We start from the raw sequence: 22,708 nt of genomic DNA, 5'->3' as shown, positions 1-22,708 counted from the left end.
TGTTGGAGAAAGGATAAACTTATAGATGGATGGAACAGAAGAGAATCCAGAAATAAACTCACATATACATGATCAACTGAGTTTCATCAGAAGTGCAAAGACAATTCACTGGAACTGAACAAATGGTGCTGGTACACCTGGCATCCATATGAATATAATTTCCAACCCGTATCTTGCACCATATACACAAACTAACTCAAAATGGTAACAGACCTAAAAAATGTAAACCTATAAAACCTCTAGAAGAAGATGCAGGAAAAATTCCTTTGTGACCTTATTAATAACCAAAGATTTCACCAAAAGCATGGTCTATAAATAAAAATAACTGATCAACTGGATTTCCCCCAAATAAAAAACATCTGCTTTTCCAAGGAAATGTTGACAGAATAAAAGACTAGCGAGACTGGGAGAAAATATTTGCAAGCCACATATCTGATAAAGACCTGTATTCAGAGTATATTAAGAACTCTCAAATCACAGTAATAAAAAAAACAACCCTATTTAAAAAACTGGTTCAAAAATTAAGTCACTTGACCAAGGAAAATGTACAGATGCAAATAAACATAACAACAGACATGGTCAACGTCATTTGTTATTAAGGAAATGCAAATGTGGAACCACCACAATGCCATACCACTACACATATATTAAAATGGCTAAAATCAAAACAACAGACAAATGGAACTCTCATATACAGTATCAGCGAGGATGCAGACATGCCTGTTAGCAACCCCCACTCATAGGTACTTGACCAAGGACAATGAAAACTTGTGTTCCTATTGAAAACTTGTATGTGAACATTTATAGTGGCATTATTTTAAATCACCATAAACTGTAAACAATTGAAATGTCCCTTTATTAATTTTCTATTGCTGCCATAACAAATTACCACAAACTTAGTAGCTTAAAACAACATAAATGTATCATATTACAGTTCTGTGGGTCTGGTATGGGTCTCACCGGACCAAATCAAAGTGTCTGCAGGCTGCATTCCTTTCTGGAGGCTCTAGGGGAGAATTCATTTCATGTTCATTTGGGCTGCTGGCAGAATTCTGTTCACTGAGGTTGTTGGACCAAAGTCCCTGACTCCTTGCTGGCTGTAAGCTGAGGATCATTCCCAGATTCTAGTCAAGTCTCATGTAAGATCTCTCTGACATCTTCTGTCTTCCTCTTCCACTTTTAAGGAACTCATGGAATTAAAGTGGGATAACCTGGGTAACCCACGATAATCTTCCCACCTCAAAATTCTTAACCTTAAACAAATCTGCAAAGTCCCTTTTGTCAAATAAAGTAACATACTCTCAGGTTCTGAAGATCAGAGTGTAAACACCTTTGAAGGGTCATTATTTTGCTTACAAGATTACCTCAAGTGGGGAGTGGATAAATAAACTACAGTATGCCCACACAATGGAATACTAATTACTTAGTAATAAAAAGGAAGAATTATTGATATACACAACAATACGAATGAATCTCAAACACATTATCCTAAGTGAAAGAAGCAGACTCAAAAGGCTATATACTGTATTATTCCATCTATATGACACTCTAGAAAAGAAAAGGTGTAAGGACAGAAATCAGATCAGTGGTTGTCAGAGATTGGGGATGGGAGGAGTGGACTACAAAGAGCCATGGGGGGAATTTTTAGTGTGATGGAACTATTCTATACTGTGATTGTGGCAGTAGATTAAATAAATCCATTTGTCCAAATTTATAGAACTATATAGCAAAAAAGGTGAACTGTACTGTATTTAAATGATAGCTTAATTTTTTTTAATTGAAACACCACAAAACTCTTAGAGCAGACTCAAAAAAATTAAATCATATGGTGGTAAAATGTAACCTTCAAACACTAAGAAATGAGGCAAAACAATCTTAATTTTTTTCAAAGGGCTTTTCCAAAGAGCAAATAAATCCCCATCTCCACTGTTTCCCTCAGCAACTTCCTTCTGCAAAAGACAGCAAAATGTAACTCTTATCTCCATTTCCTCTCCCCAAATAATATAATGCAAAGAATCACAGGTACCACACTCGTTTTTCTCTGATCCATGATTCTCTAAGAACTCGTGTTTATTGTATAAACTGCTCCCCTGCAACTCTGTTTTTATGAACAGGCAATTCCTTAAATAGGGGGTTCTATTCTATACAAAATGACTAAAGGAAATCAAAGGGGTTTTTCTCTTTGTTTTATCCCTATATTCCTGCATTTTCAAGAAATTAGCAAGAGATCACTTTGTAGGTACATTTAAAGGTACAAACATATAGGATGTGCAAACATGCTACTTTGTGGAGTCTAAGCATTAGGTTACAATCTTGTCAACGATTAGTAATACTTTCTGTGAAGGTTTTCTGAAAAACCAATCCTTTCATTTCTGATAAACTTACCCTATTATGTAGAATAGTCTACACCTAAGTATTATAGCCTAACAACAATTTATAAAGGACATGAGACCACAAATGGGGTACAGATACCCAATTTATTATTACCCTTTACCAGCCTAAAAGTACAGTCAGCTCTTTATAATTCATATGTTTAAAGGAACTGAGTTTATAAAGAGTAATGTCAACATAACAAATTGATCTCATTTGTGATAAAAATCCTTTTATGCTTGAAAACATATATATAATAGTTTTCTCCTAAACTTTTTTGTAATAAATGAAAAAATTAGACCCTTGTAAGCAATGAATTGTTTTTTAAAAAGCAACACAGTAAAGAATAATAATTAAAAAACACAATGAATTATTTCACTTTCTTCAGGCTTTCATAAAAAAAAATGTGGGGAAAATCCCCAATATTCATTAGCCTAAAGTGGAATTTTAGGAATAGTTATTATTACAGATTCAGAGTAAAAATCCCAAAGCAAATACAGTAATGTTTTTTTCGATGCTTACCATATTACAGGTACTATTCTAAGCACTTTATGATCCTTTTCTCACTTAATCATCACCACAGTCTTATAGGATATGTACTGGCATTACCCCTATTCTCCAGATGAGGAAACTGAGGCCCAGGAGGGTTTAAGTAACTTGCCAAACATCAGAGAGACAGCAAGCTGTGGAGTTATGATGGCAGGCATTAAATTTAAATTAAATTTGAAATGCAGACAGTTTAATTCTAGAACCTTCACTCTTCACATTTATTTGGACTTTCTATTACCTACAGAGATACTTCTCCAATTAGTAATACCTAAAAATTACATGTAGCCAGGCAACCCTCTCTCCCCTCCCTCTTCGAGAGCTTTGTACTATCGCTCAATAAACTTTGCTTTGCTGCCACCAAAAAAAAGCAAAAACAAAAAAAACATGTAGCCATAGCTATATACATATTCATAAGGCCATATATATCTCAAAGCATAAAGTCAGTTTTCATTCAGAATTTGACCTCACAGCCCCAGAGGAAAATTCTTCTTTCTAATTGGGTAAACTAAGATAAGCTATTAAAACATCCAGACAGAAATATTTTAAATGTTGAAAATTTCAATGAAAAGACAGACATAAGCAACAACAACGAAAGACCCATAATCCTCAAAAAAGGGTCCGAGAGGAATGGGAATGTACAGGGAGGAAGGAAAACATTTCAAACTGTGTAACTTTTTGTACTATTTTGTACAAATAGTACTGTTTGAATTTTTTTTCCTCACTGAGGTATATTATTTGCACATACGTATTACATCCCTAGAAAAAGAATCCCAGGACTTTCCCCCGTGTGTCTTTGTCTTGCTTCTTCATGGTCCATGATGCCAGCTAAGGTTTTCAGCACAGTAAAACCAAGTTGGTGGGATGGGAGCAGATTATTCTGCCATTTTTCTAGATCTTTGAGTTGTATATCAAATCTGGGGCTGATTGCTCCATACTTGGTTAACCTGCCCATGAGGTTCATTACAATTTTCCCAGCTTTGTAATCATCAATGATTTCAAATTCGCCAATATAACCATGCTTCATCATCACAGTTAGAAACTGAACAATGACTTTGGAGAGTGGCCTAGTAAGAACTTGGTGTTTGCCTCTCTTTCTGGCACTATGGGGCTCTTTTGGTTTTTTGTTTGTTTGTATTGACATTTTAATGCTCTTGAGAGCATGTGCCAAGACATTCATGAGCACCATTATGGCAGCATGGAAAGATGGCAGAAAGAGTACTATTTGTGTTTTTTAAACCATGCCCATGTATTTGGCTATTAACTTTAAAAAAAACAGTTAATGAGGGGCGCCTGGGTGGCTCAGTTGCCTAAGCGTCTGACTTCGACTCAGATCATGATCCCAGGGTCCTGGGATCGAGCCCCGCATCGGGCTCCCTGCTCAGTGGGGAGCCTGCTTCTCCCTCTTCCACTCCCCCTGCTTGTGCGCTTGCTCTCTCTCTCTCTCTCTGTCAATTTTAGTATATGTGCTGCCGAAGCGAGCACTCTCTCTGTCAAATAAATAAATAAAATCTTTAAAAACAAAAACAAAAACAAAAAACGGTTAGGGGAAGTACAGATTCACACAAGTTTGTAACAGAAAACAAGGAGGGGAATAAAAGGAAATAAACATACAGAAGAAATTTACTGAATAACAGCAGTCTAATCAAGAATTGTAAAAATCATATTCTAAGTGAATTCTTCATAGTTGTAAAGAAGAATATGGCAAAATGAAAATTAAAAGGGGATCTTAGAGCCCTACCTTAAAACTTAGACCAAACTAAATTTCAAACGAATCAAAGATTTAAACATCTAAAAAATCCATAAAGTACTAAAAGAAAATATGAAGAATACTTACTAACTTCAGAATAGAGAAGGCCTTTTCTAAATATAAAACCCAGAAAACATAAAAGACTGCCAAATTAGACTACATAAACATAAAATATTTATGCATGCAAAAAAAAGGTAAAAGTACTTAAAGTATAAAAAAAGAGCAACAAGCAAAAAATAATTGCAACCTGTACCACCAACAATGGATTAAAAAGACCAAAGTTGGGGCGCCTGGGTGACTTAGTCGCTTAAGTGCCTGCCTCCAGCTCAGGTCATGAGCCCAGGGTCCTGGGATGGAGCCCCATGTGGGGCTCCCTGCTCGGCAGGGAGCCTGCTTCTCTCTCTCCCTCTGCCCCTCCCCTCTTCTTGTTTTCTCTCTCCCTGTCAAATAAATAAATAAAATCTTAAAAAAAAAAAAAAGACCAAAGTTCCTCCAACTATATACACAAAGGGTAAATAAATGCCAGAGTTCACAGAAAACTTCACTAACTCCATAATATATATAAAGATGGTTAATTTCACTCATAGAGACTACAAATTAAAATTCCAATGAGATATTATTATCTTTTGGGTGAACAAAGATCAAAATGTTAGATAACACTATATTAAATAAAGTGTATGAACACATGTACTCCACATTTAGAGGTACAAATCAATTTAAACTCTGTAAGTCAATTATGGCAAAATCTTTTAAAATTTCAAATAAGTAAACATCTGACTCAACAATTAACCTGTAGGTATTTATGCTACACATAATCACAGGGGAACAAGATTATATACAGAAATATTTATATCATTTGTGGTAACAAAAGAGTAAACAACTTAAATGTCCATCAACAGACTTAATGTTTTGCTACATCCAGTAATGGAATAGCATACAGGTATATATAGGAAGCCTTATATGTACTAGGTAGAATAAAACCCAAGAAAAGACATACTATTATATGGAAAAAATTAAATGGAAAAGGTATGGAATAGTTTGCACAGTATGCTTAATAATGTGTGAAAAGAAAAAAATACACATAAATTTGTAAACTATGTAATATCTCTGGGAGGATATACAAGAAACTGGCTTACTGTGCTTGCCTATAGGAAGGGCGAATGAGGAATAGGAAAAGGATTTATTTTTACTATACACTTTAAAAATTTTTGTACTATGTGCATGCATTTACCATTCAAATAAATAAGCTCTTAAATAACAGACACTAGATACATGGTTATGTGGGAAAATGTCCTTATTTTCTGGAAATTCAAACAAATATTCAGAGTTAAGATATCTATAATTCACTTTATAATACTTTAAAAGATGAAACAAAAATGGAAAAATGAAAATTGCTATAATCAATAAATCTAGCCAACATGTATATGGGAGTGTCGTTACACTATTATTTTAATTTTCTATACCCTTGTCATTTTTCATAATAAAAGTAAAAAAAAAGAAATTCTTTTACCTAACTCAGACAAGTAATGTCGTTTACCTGAAAAAAGTTCTTATTAACATAGGAAAACACCTTTAAAAGTTACATAATTTAAGCACTTTAGGTTAACATAAAACAGAAGTGTTACCTTCCTTCACCAACCTTTGGATCTGACGCCACAGCCTCACCTTTATTAGGAATCCATGGAAAACAGAAAACAGTTCCATTTCATCCTACTCACATAAACCATTTCTACTTTTGGCTTATTTAAAATACAAACATCTTGAGTGCAAAAAAAATTACCCTTTAACGATGTTCCCCAAACTTTTATTGTTATCCCACAGCTAAATGACAACTTTTTAATAATTCCACTCTGAGTTTTTCCAAAGCAATCAACTTAATCAACTACTCTTTTCATATTGATATTTCATCTGTTTATATATTTCACTAAATTATGCAACTACAAAAACTGAACTGGAAAAAACATAAATGACTCTTGGTAAGCAAGCACTTCAAATGGTGGTACAAGCTCACATGTGTATTAGAGAACAGTCTTTTTTTTTTTTTTTAAGATTTTATTTATTTATGTGACAGAGAGAGACACAGCGAGAGAGGGAACACAAGCAGGGGAAGTGGGAGAGGGAGCAGCAGGCTTCCCGCGGAGCCGGGAGCCCGATGTGGGGCTCGATCCCAGGACCCTGAGATCATGACCTGAGCCGAAGGCAGACGCTTAATGAATGAGCTACCCAGGTGCCCCCGAGAACAGTCTTTAACAACCGGTTTAGCACACTGTAAACATCAGTGAATTTTTTTTTTTTTTAAGATTTTATTTATTTATTTGAGAGAGAGCAAACGGGGGGAGGGAGAGAGATAAGCAGACTCAGGGTTGAGTGCAGAGCCTGAAATGGGGCTCAATCCCATGACCCCGAGATCATGACCTGAGCCAAAATCAAGAGTCCAACGTTCAACTGACTGAACCATCCAGGAGTCCCGTGAATTTATTTTTCAAATGAACTAGAAAGGGCAATTAATACAACGAGAATCAGGTAAACGATTAAGAAAAACTTAACTTTTCAAAAATAGTGATAAGGAAATAGCAGAAAAAAAGAAAAATACCTGCTATCATCTAACCCAGGCTTCGAGCAGCAGGATAAGGCAGTAAACTGACAGAAAAATCACAATAGATACAATTTAAAAACTAAGAAAACTAACACAGCTGCTAATCTCTGGCTTTTTATTAAATTAACACAGGATCACTATCACTGCCAAGGTTCAGCAACAGAAGAACGGTCATACAGTACAGTTCTAGCTGTTGCTCTTAGTAAGACAACTGATCAAGCCAGAGGAATAGTTCAGTATTTTCAAGAATAAACATCTTAATGCAAAGTAGTCATTTACTCACCTACATCTAAGCAATATGCTCTTCTTTTCATTCTATCTCACTAAAGTGCCTAACCCTACTATAAACAGCAGTAAATAGGAAGCTACTCCTATTTTGAAGGGTGGAATAGCTTTGTAGACTACTTAAAAAATATAATTATTACAATGTACTAAAACCTAGTACACTGTAACTAGTAACCACTACACTGTAAATAGTAACTAGTAGTAGATGACACCAACTTCTCTTTTCAACCACTTATATTTAATACCCATGTATTCCATTTTGAACAAAAATATTCACATTTGAAATTCATAAAACAGATGATTAAATGGAGATTTAAAAATAATTCCTGCCAAAGAATTATTCACTTTGCAAAACAATTTCCTGTGAATTTTATTCACTAGTTAAATATTCTAGTGAATAAAAATGGTTCAACTTATATCTGTTATCTAAAATCTCTAGTCTATTTAGGAATCTCTTATTTTTTTAAAAAAAAGTTAATCATCTAAAACTGGAATCCAATAATAGCTATTTATTTTTTTTATTTTTTTTTCAAATTTATTTTCTTTTTTTTTTTTAAAGATTTTATTTATTTATTTGACAGAGAGAGACACAGTGAGAGAGGGAACCCAAGCTGGGAGAGTGGGAGAGGGAGAAGCAGGCTCCCGGCCGAGCAGGGAGCCCGATGCGGGGCTCGATCCCAGGACCCTGAGATCATGACCTGAGCCGAAGGCAGACGCTTAACGACTGAGCCACCCAGGCGCCCCGCTATTTATTTTTTTAAAGACTTTTTATTTATTTTACAGAGAGAGACATAGAGAGAGAGGGAACACAAGCTCGGGGAGTGGGAGAGGGAGAAGCAGGCTTCCTGCTGAGCGGGGCTCGATCCTAGGACCCTGGGATCATGACCTGAGCCGAAGGCAGATGCCTAACAACTAAGCCACCCAGGCGCCCCAAAACTGGAATCCAATAATAGCTACTTTAGAACATGCCTGGGTGGCTCAGTTAGTTGGGCGACTGCCTTCGGCTCAGGTCATGATCCTGGAGTCCCTGGATCGAGTCCCGCATCGGGCTCCCTGCTTGGCGGGGAGTCTGCTTCTCCCTCTGACCCTGCCCCCTGTCTCATGGGCTCTCTCTCTCTCTCAAATAAATAAATAAAATCTTTAAAAAACAAACAAACAAACAAAAAGAACATGCCTATTATCTGCTAAGAAAGTAGCAATGACCAGGAACAGTATTTCCATAACACTCATATAGAAACTACTCTGCAGTATACCTTATTTTGAGAATCTGGATTTTTAAATTTCTTTATCTTCTAGAACTGTGATATTATCTCAACAATGTTTATTATCTATAGGGAAACAGTTTCATTTCCATCAAATTCTCCCTCAATATCGCTCACTAAAAGCACATTAATTTAAAATTCATGAAAATATATTAGAGCAATTCTAAAATACTGTGAAGATCTCCCTAACGTATTTGTATTTTTATTCTTCATATATAAAACCTCAATCCTGATTATTTTATTGCACTATTCAAGCTTTAAATATCATTACAAACATATCCTTTAGAGCCTAATCATCTTACATTAAAGGCCGAGCTAATACCTGGTCTCATTTTTAGTGCTCTTTTAGCTATAAAGCTTCTTTTCCAGCCCATTTCTAAATGGAGACAGCACTCTAATTCCAGGCCTCTATATTGACTTATTTACTGAAAATTGTTGTCCTTGTTAAGCAATTGTCATCATCTGTAACATTTGCAAATCTTGTCACTATACCGAACAGTTTTAAAACACTGCAAAATCATAGATGCTGAGGTTTTTAGACTATCTGTAACATAATATAAATTTGTTCATTTGCTTATCTAAGGTGAACTGAAGTGACAATCCCATCCCTCACCCTTTTGGAAATGAAGGTATTTAGAAACTATGGATGTTTTATTTTTATAGTTCCTAAATCTCATTCTTATAAAATTTGTTCTAAGTTAACACTCATTAATTTCAAGTTTTAAAGTAGCACACTGTCAAAAATTTCTTATATCTAATGCTTCTGCTTTGTTATTTTTGGTAGTTAAATAAATTTCTATTGTCTATAAACTATCTAGTCTGTGGTATTTTGTTATGGCAGCCCCAACAGATTATTAACACATTAAGTCTTCACCAAATAGGGAGTTTTACTTTTTCCTTCAAATCTGTGTGACTTGTATTTCTTTTTCATGCTTTGTTAAACCTGTTGGGACTTCTAGTACATTGCTAAATAGGAGTGATGAGAGAAGATATTTCTGCTTGGCCCTATCTTAGAAACCACGCAGGTTTTTACCTTTAAGTATGCCATTAATTCTATGCATTTGCTTTTAAGTTTATTTTATTGTTTTCTTTTCCCCTAACTTCTTGAATATTCAGTTCACTTATTTTAATTATTTGCGGATCAGTAATTATATTTAAGGCTAAAATTTTCCTCTGAGTACTACGTTAGCTGTATCCCATAGAGCTGGTTAATTTTTTATTTATTGTTAGTTTTTAGACAGTTTATAATTCCTCTTCAACCTAAAAGCTGTTGAGCTTTAAAAGATGTAGATAGTGAGGTTCCACAGCCTTTTTGTTCATTTTACTTTACTGCTCTAAAATCAGGACAATAGTTCTTTGAGAACTTTATTGACATTTTATGACCAAACTTATTACCAATTTTTGTGGATATTCCACAGGAGGTGAGTTCTGTTTTCAGAATATAGAATATGGTCTATACCAATCAATTCATTTAGGTCTTCCATATCTTTACTTATTTTTCATCCAGTTAATTTATCATGAGATAGATGAGAGAGATAAAATCAAGTTCCTACTACTAATGCACTTCTTGTTTCACATCATGATTCCCGTTGTTTTTGCCTTATAAAAGCTATATAGAGGAAATACATAGATATATGGCACAGGTAAGGCATATATTCCTGTTAGATCATCTTTGTGGATTTCACATTATTGTAAATTGCCTTTAATTGTCTTGCATAAATCTTTTTGCCCTGAATTCAACCTTCACTAATATTAGAATTGTTATACTTTGCTTGTAAGTATTTCTTCCAGATCTTTTGTTTGGTTACTGACTTTATTTAAGACAAGTAATACCCAAAATTTCTTTCTTTTATGGTTTCTGGGTTTTTAGTCTTATTTAAGAACTTCACCAACCAACCACAATAGATTACACAATTAAAGTACACTATTTTTTTTCAGATCATGATTTTCTTGTCTTTTAGTAAAATGTTATGGTTTTCTTCAGAAGTTTCCTGTTAAATGTATTTGAAACCATATCATAGTTTTTACAACTGGTATTAATAGAATTTTTTTTCTAGTTCCTGGTCACTGAGCTGAAGAATGCGAGTAAAGCATTATTTCTGTGTGTCTGTGAGGATGTTTCCTGAAGAGATTAGCATTTAAATTGGTGAACTGAGTAAAGCATATAGCCCTAGTGGGCAACATCTAATCCCTTGACTGGAATAAAAAAGGCAGAAGGGCAGGGCACCTGGGTGGCTCAGTCAGTTAAGGGACCAATTCTTGGTTTTGGCTCAGATCCTGATCTCAGGGTCCTGGGATCCAGCCCCACATCAGGCGCTGCGCTCAGTGCAGAGCCTGCTTGTCCCTCCCCCTCTGGCTACTTCCTGTGCTCTCTCTCTCAAGTAAAAAATCTTTAAAAAAAAAAAAAAAAAAAGGCAGAAGGGCAAATTAACTCTGTCTGCTTGAGTTCAGAAATCCATCTGCGCTATAACAGGGGCACTCCTGGTTTCTGGGCTTTTGCAGTTAGACTGGGACTTACACCACATTCCCTGGCCTTCAGACTAAGTCCGTGCTTTGCCACTGGCTTTCCTGGCTCTCCAGCTTACAGACAACAGACCAGCAGATCATGGGACTTCTTGGCATCCATAAGCACATGAGCCAATTCCTATAATAAATCTCTTTTATATATCTATACATATCCTACTGCTTCTGTCTCTCTGGAAAACCCTAATACATTCCCTTTATAGATGTTTCTGCTGTAAGAGAGAACAGATGCTGATTTTCTTATGCTTATATATTGTTCCATCTTATCAAATTCTAGTCTTTTTTAAAAAACCTAGAAGCTCTCAGCTATTCTAGGTTTATAACCTTATAAACTAAAAAGAGAAATATTTTTATTTCTTTTCCAAAATTGATCGTATAAAAATTAATTCTTCTCCACCACCCATCTTTCTTTTGGTCTAACTACATTTGCTAGAACCTCTAAGAAAATGTTTAAAATTAATGGCCATAACAGGCTTCCTGTCTAGTCCCTCGTTTTAATTCATTAAGTGGGTAGGTAAGTTTGGTCAAATGTCCTCATCATATCTGAGTAGTTTTCTCCGGTACCTTTTTTACCTATAGCTTATATTAGAAATGACTGCTGAATATTATCAAAGGCCTTCTTAGTACCTACTTATCTGACCATATAATTTTTCTTCTTTAATTTGCTGATACAAATTATGCTAATAGACTATCTAATTAAATTTCCTGTAAATTCCTGGAATAAATTCTACTTGGTCAGTGGTGTAACTATTCACATGATACACTGCTGGATTCTACATGCTAATATGTACTTATAATTTTTACATCTATATTCACAAGTGAGAACACCTATAATCCCCCATATGCTTTTTTCTCACTATTTATGAGATTTGGGGTATTAAAGCTATGCAGAAGTCATAAAGTAAATTGAAGACCTTTTCTTCTTTTCCTAGGGCCTGGAATAATTTAAATAACACAGGTGTAATGTGTTTGAAAAGAACAACAGATGGTATTAATGAATATTTTATTAGATGTAAACACATTACATGCATTGACTCACGTTAAGTAATAATTCAGCTGTGAATCCACCTTGTCTTGGTGTTTTCTTCAATAGATCTCTATTCACCATTCCAATTTCTTCTATGTTTAATCTCTAAGTTTTCTACTTTTGCAGAAAGTTGACTTGGTTTATTTGTATTTCAAAAAAAACCATCCATTTGCTAGTGTCAAGATTGTTTATACAACGCTGCATGTGGATTCATACCAGTCTATGATTATGTGATTACATCTCCTTTCTTCCTGATCTCAATTACAATTGTTTTCCATCTCCTTAATCAGATCCAAAAGGAGTTTCTCTATGATCTGAACTTTACAAAGACACGTTGTGGACTTATTCATTTCTATTTCTTTAGTTTTTTTTATTTCTTTAGTTTTAATGTTTACATTCGTTGTTTCATTTTTCCAACTTTCTTTTGGTTTCCTTGTTATTTTTTAAATTCCTTTAAAATGTGCACTGAGTTCCTGGACTAGTCATTAAACCTATTATTTCTCATATTTAAACCTTCCCTTCAAACTCAGCTCTGTGATGCTAACAATCAAATGAAACACATGAACTCTAATTGAATCCTGGATCAGAATCAGTTTGTTAATTAAAATAAATACACTCTAAATATTTTGTTTTAGTAACTGGGGAAACTTTATATGGCCAATATATTAGAGGACATTATTGAATTACTGTTTATTTTCTTAAAAGTGATAGACTGTCATTTTTAGGAAATGCATACTGAATTGTTTAGGTATGAAATGTTATGACATCTGCATTTTTAAATGATTTATGGGCTGAACTATGTCTCCTCCCTAAAAAATTCATAGGCTGAAGTCCTAACGCCAGTATCTCAGAATATGACTATTCTGGAGATAGGACCTTTAAAGAGGTAATTAAGTTAAAATGAGGCCACTATGGTAGACTCTGGTGTCTGACTGGTATCCTTATCAAAAGAGATTAGAACACAGGGAGAGACACCAGGGGGCACACACACATAAGGGCAACCAAATCAAAAGGCAGCAAGCAACAAGGGGCACCTGGGTGGCTCAGTCGGTTAAGTGTCCAACTCTTGGTTTCAGCTCAGGTTATGCATGATCTCAGGGTCCTTGGATCGAGCCCCACATCTCCCATGTCAGGCTCCCTGCTCAGCAGAGAGTCTGCTTGAGCATTCTCCAGTTCCGCCCTTCCCTCCCCCCACTTCTAAATAAATCTTAAAAAAAAAAAAAAGAAAAGAGGCAGCAACAAGGTGGCCATCTGCAAGCCAAGAAGAGAGGCCTCAGAGGAAACCAACCTTGCCAGTACCTTGCTCTTGAACTTCCAGCCTCCAGAACTGTGAGAAATTGAATTTCTGTTCTTTAAGTCAACCAGTCTATGGTATTTTGCTATGGCAGCCCTAGAAAGCTAAAACAAATAGCTCTGGGAGAAAAATGATAAATACAAAGAGAGAAAGCAAAAATAGCAAAATGTTAATGTTGCTGATTTCATTCTATGATTCTTTCAATTTTTAGATAAATCTGAAATTTTCTGGGCGCCTGGGTGGCTCAGTTGGTTAAGCGACTGCCTTCGGCTCAGGTCATGATCCTGGAGTCCCTGGATCGAGTCCCGCATCGGGCTCCCTGCTCTGCAGGGAGTCTGCTTCTCCCTCTGACCCTCCCCCCTCTCATGTGCTCTCTCTCATTCTCTCTCTCTCAAATAAATAAATAAAATCTTTAAAAAAAAAAAAAAAAAAAAAAGATAAATCTGAAATTTTCCAAAATAAAAAGGTTTATATTAGCATCCCAAAACTCTGGACAGTTTTTATCATCACAATAGTCAAATTTTATGTACCTATATAAAATGAACCACCTTACTATCTCAGCTGTGAAATGAGACAATTATCAACCTGACATTAATAGATACTAGAAGAATTTTAAGTGTTCTAAACCAATTAACATAATACCTGGTAGACTAAGTACTTAATAAATAATGAGTATCACTAGCAATAAATTCAAATTCCAAATGAGAGATGTGATTCTGCTTCAGGCTGGCATCATTGTTGTCAAAAATGTATGAGTAGTAGTTTAAGAAAATCATCTTAATCCTGAAAGCAATTAACTGTATTCTCATATATACCAAAAAGACCAATCATTACAAGTAAACAAATCAATTCTACACTGTTGAATCATTTTATATAAATACAATACAGAATAACAAACACATTCTTGAGGTAAGAAATCATGGAAGGAACAACAAAGAAATTTTGAAATGTAAATGAAAGTTTTTAACTTACTGACTGACTAAATCAGATCCCATCTTAGTGCCATCATCTGCCTCCTCTTCCATATCAGAGTCCATACCATTGTCACCTTATAAATAAAATAAACTATTGAAAGCAGGCTTATAAAATGTCAGAACAATTTAATCATTACACAAAGTGCCATCTATAAAAGTGATACAGATTCAAGAACTTTATAGTTGTTGAAAGATGAAATTATTAATTGCTTATATTTAAAATGAGTTCCTTTCAATGCCTTATTAGGTATTTTTCACTGCCTTCCCGTTACCTATTTTATAAATACACACACACACACACACACACAAAACGTGTCTGTGTGTGTATACGTGTGTGTATATATATACTTATAGGCTACACCCAGATGTATACATCTATTAGCAAAGTTACAAATTCCATTAAACCATTCTAATTTTTTTTAAAGATTTTATTTTTAAGTAATCTCTACACCCAACGTGGGGCTCAAACTCACAACCCTGAGATCAAAAGTCGCATGCTCTACCAAGTGAACCAGCCAAGCGTGCACATTAAACCATTTTACATTTAAAAGAGATATTATCTCTGGAAATCGAAAGTCTCCATTTTTTTGCTTCTTCTCTTGTAATGCTAATGTTAAAATCCTTGTACAATTCCAAAAGAAAAAAAAAAGCCTGAAAATCTAAAATTCTGGGGCGCCTGGGTGGTTCAAATGGTTAAGCGTCTGCCTTCGGCTCAGGTCATCATCTCCGGGTCCTGGGATCGAGCCCCACATCAGGCTCCCGGCTCAGCAGAGAGTCTGCTTCTCCCTCTCCCCCTGCTCATGCTTTCTCTCTCTCTCTCTCTCCTCAAATGAATAAATTAAAAAAAAAGAAAATCTAAAATTCTACAGGTAATAGTGTCACAAAGAAGAGTCACACTTTAGGCAGAGATAAATGTAGGCAAATTGCAAAAATTCTTCCAACTCTGCAGCCAGGTCTTATTAGAGCAAAAGTAGTATAGCAACAGGCAGTTACAAGCAATAGGGATGGAAAGCAGAAAATAAAAAATTATTTTAAGAAAAGCCATCTCAATAATTAATACTTCTTTACAGCATTTTGGGTAAAATTTATTTCATTTTATTATTGTATACAAACTTATGCTCTTATCTTTGATTATATTTGATTTGAGAAAACGAAATACACATCAAAAAGTCTATTCTTGAAAGGCTCTTCTGCTATGTAAGCTATATTTCAAAGTACAAATAGAAAAATTACTCAGTGATTACCCAGTAATGAAATTAAATAATCAAGTAAAAAAAAAGAATAACTTAGGATTTATGCTAGTTATATGTTAACTAGTAAGTTACCAGAGTGCAGAAATACGTATTCTTACCCTCGAGAATCTTCAAGATTTTTTTTTCAGAGAGGAGCTCTAACTGTTCCTGGCACAGTTTTTTAATTTCTTCTATTGAACAGTTCTAAAGAAAATGACATTAAAAAAATACATTTATGTAATATAGTGCCAATGTAAACTAGAAAACAGTAATCATAAAAAATGCCTGGTTAGCAAACTCTTACATTAAAACAAATTAAAAGCCATATAAATCTTTCCATGAGATGAAATCTGTAAAACGGTCAATAACATGTAAACGTTATAATTTATAGACATTTGATGAAAATAAAGTCATGTATAGATGAGAATAAAGTCATGTTTATTATGAAAGAACAAACTAAAGAGTAAGTCAGGTGTCCAGATATTCTTAATAGCAGTCTATTTGTTAGGTAATTCCTCTAAAGATTTACATACTCAAGTGCTGGCTCTATACATCTTAGATCTTCCATGCCCTATTTCCATAACTGTAAAATTAGAATACCATAAATAAATATATGAAAATATTTGTGAATTTAATGAAATGTAAGCTTTTACCAACCAATATTGTATACTGTTACATAGCAGAATATTATTTAAGACACCAGAGTCATTATACCGCTAATTTTGTTACTAAAATTGCCTGCATTTAATAGAATTATTTCCAAAAGGTTAATAAATTCCTTACCTAAACACAGTATACTGCTCCATTTTTTCTTGGCAAACTTTTAAATATACAGGCCATTTATACTTCTCCAAGATCCCATTTTTTAATCTTTTTGACGTAGCTTGAGTTGAAAACATCCAATTATAATTTACATGAAGTAAAATGATTACTATAAAAAAGGTGTTTGTGTATTTCTATATATATGTATAATCCAATAATATATGTAATGAAGTACCTTTAATACATCAGGAAGCATCTTCTGTAACTTTTTCTCGCCTATGATACAGAAACACTGCTGAAGCATTTCTTTTTTGTCTGATATATAGAAACTAACTGGTTTTAATGACACAGTCAGGTCCAGTCCACCTTCTTCAAGGTCACTGTGCTCTGCCAAGAATAATTCTTTTTCCAAAGTCGGCAAAAGGTATTTGGTATCCTAAAATTAAAAGAGACAAAGAACCATTAAATAAAGGAGTATGCATATGATGTCATACATTTACACTTAATAACTACTTCTTCATTAAACATTTCTAAATTCTTTCTTTGCATAGATTATTTACCTAAACCAGTGAAAAATATATTTAATTGTTCAATATTCTTTGATCTTACTGTCTGTACTACAATTAACTTGATCAGTTGATATAAAGTGAAGAGATTATCTCAGGACACACAAGTGAAAATATACTCAATATTTAAAAAAAAAAAAGAAAAGAAAATATACTCAGTATTGAGTGATCTACAATTTTAGACTTCTGAACAATTAGGATATTCCTCTAGCATGCCACTCAACCCAAAATTTTATGTATGCATTGTTATTCTTCTTAAATTCATAAAAAGAAATGGGATGGCAGCAAAAATGTTGACGATCACAATTATGAAGTATAACTGCTTACCAGGAGCTACACTCATTTTTAAAACTGCTATGTAATTTAATCATATTCAAAGTAGCCAAGTCATTTAAGACATTTCTGTCAATTTTACCTCCTATCTCCAAAATCCATCCAGTCTCTCCAAATCTACTTGCCATAATCCTGGTCCAAGGTACCATCATCTTTTGCCTAGATTATCTCAACAGCTACTTAACTGGATGTCTTGCATCTAATCTGAGGTCTCTCCAAAAATATACATATACTCATCCTTTTTTTTTTTTTTTAAGATTTTATTTATTTGACAGAGAGAGATACAGCGAGAGAGAGAGAGACAGCACAAGCAGGGGGAGTGGGAGAGGGAGAAGCAGACTCCCCGCTGAGCAGGGAGCCCAATGCGGGGGCTTGATCCCAGGACCCCGGGATCATCACCTGAGCCAAAGGCAGACGCTTAACAACTGAGCCACCCTGGCGCCCCTATACTCATCCTCTTTATTTATAACCTTTCAACGACTTTGCACTAATCTTGGAGTACTAAAGCCTATCTGGGCCAACATGTTCACTGTTTGTACTACAAACACAACAAGCTCTGAATTACTCAAATATAACCTGTTCTCCCTTCACCTCATTCAGGCAGGGCTTTTGTATGTACCACTCTGCCTAAGACAGCCTTTCCTCCCCATTCCCTCCCCAACGTTATACTCCTAAAATTAACAAATTCAGATATCAATTCAAAAGTCATTTCTTTAAGAAAATCTTCCCTGACTATATAGTTCAGGTAAATTTCTTTATTTTCTAATAAAACTGTTTTAGAGGCGCTTGGGTGACTCAGTCGGTTAAACGACTGCCTTTGGCTCGGGTCATGCTCCCAGGGTCCTGGGATGGAGCCCTACATCAGGCTCCCTGCTCCGCGGGAAGCCTGCTTCTCCCTCTCCCACTCCCCCTGCTTGTGTTCCCTCTCTTGCTGTGTCTCTCTCTGTCAAATAAATAAATAAAATCTTTAAAAAAAAAAAACTGTTTTAAAAGTGGTCCATCAAGTGACAAATGGAAAAACCAATTGTGGTATAGCCATACAATGAAATATTATTCAATTCATATAAAATGTCCCGAACAGGGAAATCTATAAACCTATAGAGACAGGAAGTAGTGACTGCCTAGGGATGGAATGTGGTGGAGGTATTAGGGATGATCGCTGGAAGGTACACATCAGGTTTCTTTTGGGGGTAATGAAAATAAAACTGACTATAGTCATGACTGCACAACTCCATTAATAAGCTCAAAACCAGTGAACTGCATACTTGAAATAGGCGAATTGTATGGTATATGAATTACATCTCTATAAAGCTGTTACCAAAAACAACAACAATAATAGGGAACACAGTACACACCAGATGTAATGGCACTCTCAGAATTCTGAGATGTTATCCACATGCCTAATATATAATGACTTCTTTTTTCCTTTATAAATTAGAACTAGGGTTTAGTTCTGCATGGAAATACTAATATTATTAATTAATTTTAAAAAATTTTAAGACCCACAGAGCTATATAGCCCAATAGTCCAGTTCTAATAAGAAAGTTCTTCAAGAAAAAGAAACTATTCTGGAACACATCCCAAAAATGCAAAGCTTTCCAAATCAATCTATAAGGCTAGCATAATCTTGATACCAAAACCAGACAGGATAACTACAAAAATAAAAACTATAAGCTGATTTAACTTAGGAACATAGACACAAAAGGAAGAATACTGAATTCCAGCTGAGTACAATAACCAAACCAACAAACCAAACAGGATCTATCCCAAGACTGCAAGACAGTTTGACATGAGTTAATTTACCAATTTATTAAAAATTACATTGTCAGATTGAGGGAGGAAAATTATGTGATCATCTCAACAGAATGCCATAAAAGCATCTGATAAAACTCTACAACCCTCAATGAACTAGGAATTGAATAAAATGTCCTTAACTTGATCAGAAGTATCTTTCACAACCTTTGGCAAATATACTTTTGGATGGAACATTAGAAGGGTTCCCATTAAAAAAACAAACGAGAAAAAAATGCCTATCATTGCTTCTGTTCAACACTACACTAAAAGTCTTAGTTAATGTAAAAGTACAAAAAACAAGAAATATTAGTGCTGAAAAAAAAAGAGACAAAATCCCCTGTTAGCACAAATTTTTGAGTCAATTTTAAACTAGTAATTAATACTGTGGCTAAATACAAGAAAATACATAAAAATAAATGGCTTTCTGTGCTTCCACAACTCCCAATTTAGAGATGTAATGTTTAAAAATATTAGAAGAAAACAACAGTTTTAAGATAGGTTGGGAGTATGGAAAGATCTTTCTAAACACAAAATCCAGAAGGCAAAGAATAATATTATTAGTCCTGACCACAAAGAAATAAAAAACTTCAGTACACCATGGACAAAGTTACAGTAACATTTGCAATATACCTTACACACAGGATTAGAACCCAGACTTTATATAGAGAGATTCAGAACTTATCAGTAAAAAGCTCAAAACAACCAAAAAGAAAAATGGCCAGAGAATATATTTATGCAATTTACATAAGAAGGAATCAAATGGTAAATAAAAATATTAAAATGTTTGATTAATCAGGAGTATATAAATCAAAACAAATGAAAAATTGATTTCACCCGCTGACAAACTTTTCAAAAATGGATATAGTGAGTATTTGCAGAAATGGGTATTCTTTTCTAATGTTTAGACTATAAATCAGTAAAATAGTTTTTGGAAAGCATTTGGTGGTACCTACCAAACCTTTTTAAATGCATAAACTTTGACCCAGCAATTTCACTTCTAAGATTCTACCTAAAGTATTTGTTGGGCAATATATACGTACAAAGGGTTCATTTTCACATTCTCTGTAACAGCAAGAAAACTAAAAATCTAAATATTCATCAATAAAGATAAAATGGAATATCCCGCAGTCACTAAAAAATAAGACAATATCTAATTCAATGGGAGGTAATATCACAATAAAGCTTATGTGTAAGAACTTAAATACATATACTTGACAAGAGTTAATGAAGAGGCTGCGTAGCAAATAAAGGGTGGGGTTTAAACAGATTCTCATGCTTTCTCCTTTATTTCTGTGTTGTATAACTATTATGTATTCATGCTTTCGTTTTATAATACAAGCAAACGGCTTTTTTTTTTTTTTAAACGGCGGTATCTTGGTAGATCGATGGAGTGTAAAATACATGGCTTTTATAATCAGATACTGGATTCAAATTTAGGTCTTACTAACAAACTGTGACTGTGGGTAAACTTCATTAATCTCTCTGAGCTTCAATTTTCTCATCCTGTAAGGCGGAATTAATCATAAACTACTAAAACGTGAAGATGAAGAAATAAGTAAACGGTGGCTCTCAAGGGCGCTGAAGGCTAGTTCCCGACCCTTACTTTTCAGGTAGACTGCTACTGGAGTGGAAAGGGGCCAAAAGCAAAGAGGTAGATGATCAGCATATCCGGAAACTTTAAGTTAAAGGCATGGGAGTGTGCGGTTCACCGGTATTTAGTAACATGAACCTCAAGGAGGGGTGGAACCTTGGGATCGTAGCGCTAGGTGAGCTACAATAAGAGCCCCATCCGTCGCCACAGTCCGCTCCCCGCCAGTCTTCGTCGCAGAACACTGCGGCTCCGAGAGCAGCGAGAAGGGCGCGCACGCACCTGCTGCAGGGACCCGGAGACGCTGGAGGATGAGTCAGTGCTCCTCCGCTTCCGGCGCTCGCTGCGCTCCACGCTGCTCCCTCCCCAGCAGCTGCCTCCACTCCCACCGCCGGTGACACTTCCACTGAAGCTGGTGTTCCCACAGCAGGTGACGCTCCCGCAGCCGCTGGTACTCCCGCAGCCGCTGGTGCTTCCACTGCCGCTACTGGCTAGGGCGGGCACCAAGTCCGGCGCCGTGAGCGCCGCGGCCGCTTCCTGACCGCTTCGTTTGCGCCGCTTCTCCCGGGAAGACTTCTTCCCCGTCATGATCCCCTGCTGCAACCATCCGGCAAAAGCCGGCCGTCTCTGAAGCTACCTAAACCCCGCAGCGGCGGCGGCTACGGACGGCGAGCGCTGGCGTCGCAGCTTGTGCGTCACTTCCGGCCTCGTCGCAGAGGCCGGGAGGCGTTCCTGGAGGGCGTGACTGGCACCAACCGTGCTTCCTTGCGAAAGGTGGAGGTTGGCTTGAATTTGGTGGAGGGCTAGCAGGTTGTCTTGAACGTTAAGGTTTCTGTGCTTTTCTGCAAAGGACAGAAGGTGAAAGTTTACAGTAGCAGTTTGGCTTATTGATACTTCTTTTCAGGTTTTGTCCTATACACATACGCAGTAAGCTATGGTGTAGTTTTTTTATTTGTCTTCCAGTGTTTGTTTATGACACTAAAATGTAACAGAACTTGGGGAAAATCTCATTAACATCATCAGCGGGGCACATTTTTTGAAGTGTATTTTAGGGAGTTACACAGGAATAGGGTTTTGTGCTTCCTTGTTTTTCCCCATTAACACTAATTTTTAGGCATGTTTCCTTTTCACTTCTAAAGGCATTTGGGTCTAGTATTTCACCATATTTCTCTTAAATGCTGGCATTTAGGTTGTTGCCAGTCTTACATTTTACAATGTAAACAGCTATGAACAGCTTAAGAAAAAAAATTACATTATTTTCCTTATGGTATTTTGTCCCCCCAAAACAAATTGATCAGCACCTTCTTTTTCTTTTTTTTAAGATTTTATTTATTTATTTATTTGAGAGAGTGAGCGAGAGAGCACACGAGCAGGGGCAGAAGGAGAGGGAGAAGCAGACTCCCCTGCTGAGCAGGGAGCGGGATGCATGCGGGTCTCCATACCAGGACCCTGGGATCATGACCTGAGCAGAAGGCAGACGCTTAACCGACTGATCCACCCAGGTGCATAGCACCTTATTTTTCTTGTCCTATTTAATCAGATTCCTTTGAGAAAGATCAAGCTAATTTAAAATGTCATCCATACACTGAAACCTTAAAATTTTTCTAATATATGATAATAGAGTTTTAACTTGCATTTTTAATTTTATTTTGATTCAAGTATAATTAATGTACAATGTTATATTAGTTTCATCTGTATTATGTAATGATTCAACAATTCTGTACATTTCCCAGTGCTCATTAAGATAAGTGTACTCTTAATTCCCTTTATTTATTTCACCTATACCACCACCCATCTCCCATCTGG

At 35.6% G+C, this 22,708-nt stretch overlaps 1 protein-coding gene across 1 annotated transcript in view; it reads right to left on the bottom strand.

Annotated features, from left to right (window-relative positions):
- CAAP1 (caspase activity and apoptosis inhibitor 1) overlaps positions 1–21,580 on the bottom strand; it is a 46,331-nt gene extending 24,751 nt beyond the window's left edge. The window contains exons 1-4 of the mRNA XM_032393654.1: positions 21,185–21,580; positions 16,857–17,057; positions 15,979–16,063; positions 14,626–14,701 (exon numbers count right to left, since the gene is read on the bottom strand). Of these exons, the coding sequence (XP_032249545.1) occupies positions 14,626–14,701; positions 15,979–16,063; positions 16,857–17,057; positions 21,185–21,490 (668 nt within the window). The 5' untranslated portion in view covers positions 21,491–21,580. The remainder of the gene's footprint in view (positions 1–14,625; positions 14,702–15,978; positions 16,064–16,856; positions 17,058–21,184) is intronic.
- Between the last annotated feature and the right edge of the window lie 1,128 nt (positions 21,581–22,708).

Source organism: Phoca vitulina, unplaced genomic scaffold (assembly GCF_004348235.1).
Source record: "Phoca vitulina isolate PV1807 unplaced genomic scaffold, GSC_HSeal_1.0 scaffold75, whole genome shotgun sequence".
NCBI classification, from domain to species: Eukaryota; Metazoa; Chordata; class Mammalia; order Carnivora; family Phocidae; genus Phoca; species Phoca vitulina.
The sequence above is the reverse complement of the archived record's forward strand: the minus strand, read 5'-3'. Positions and strand labels throughout refer to the sequence as shown.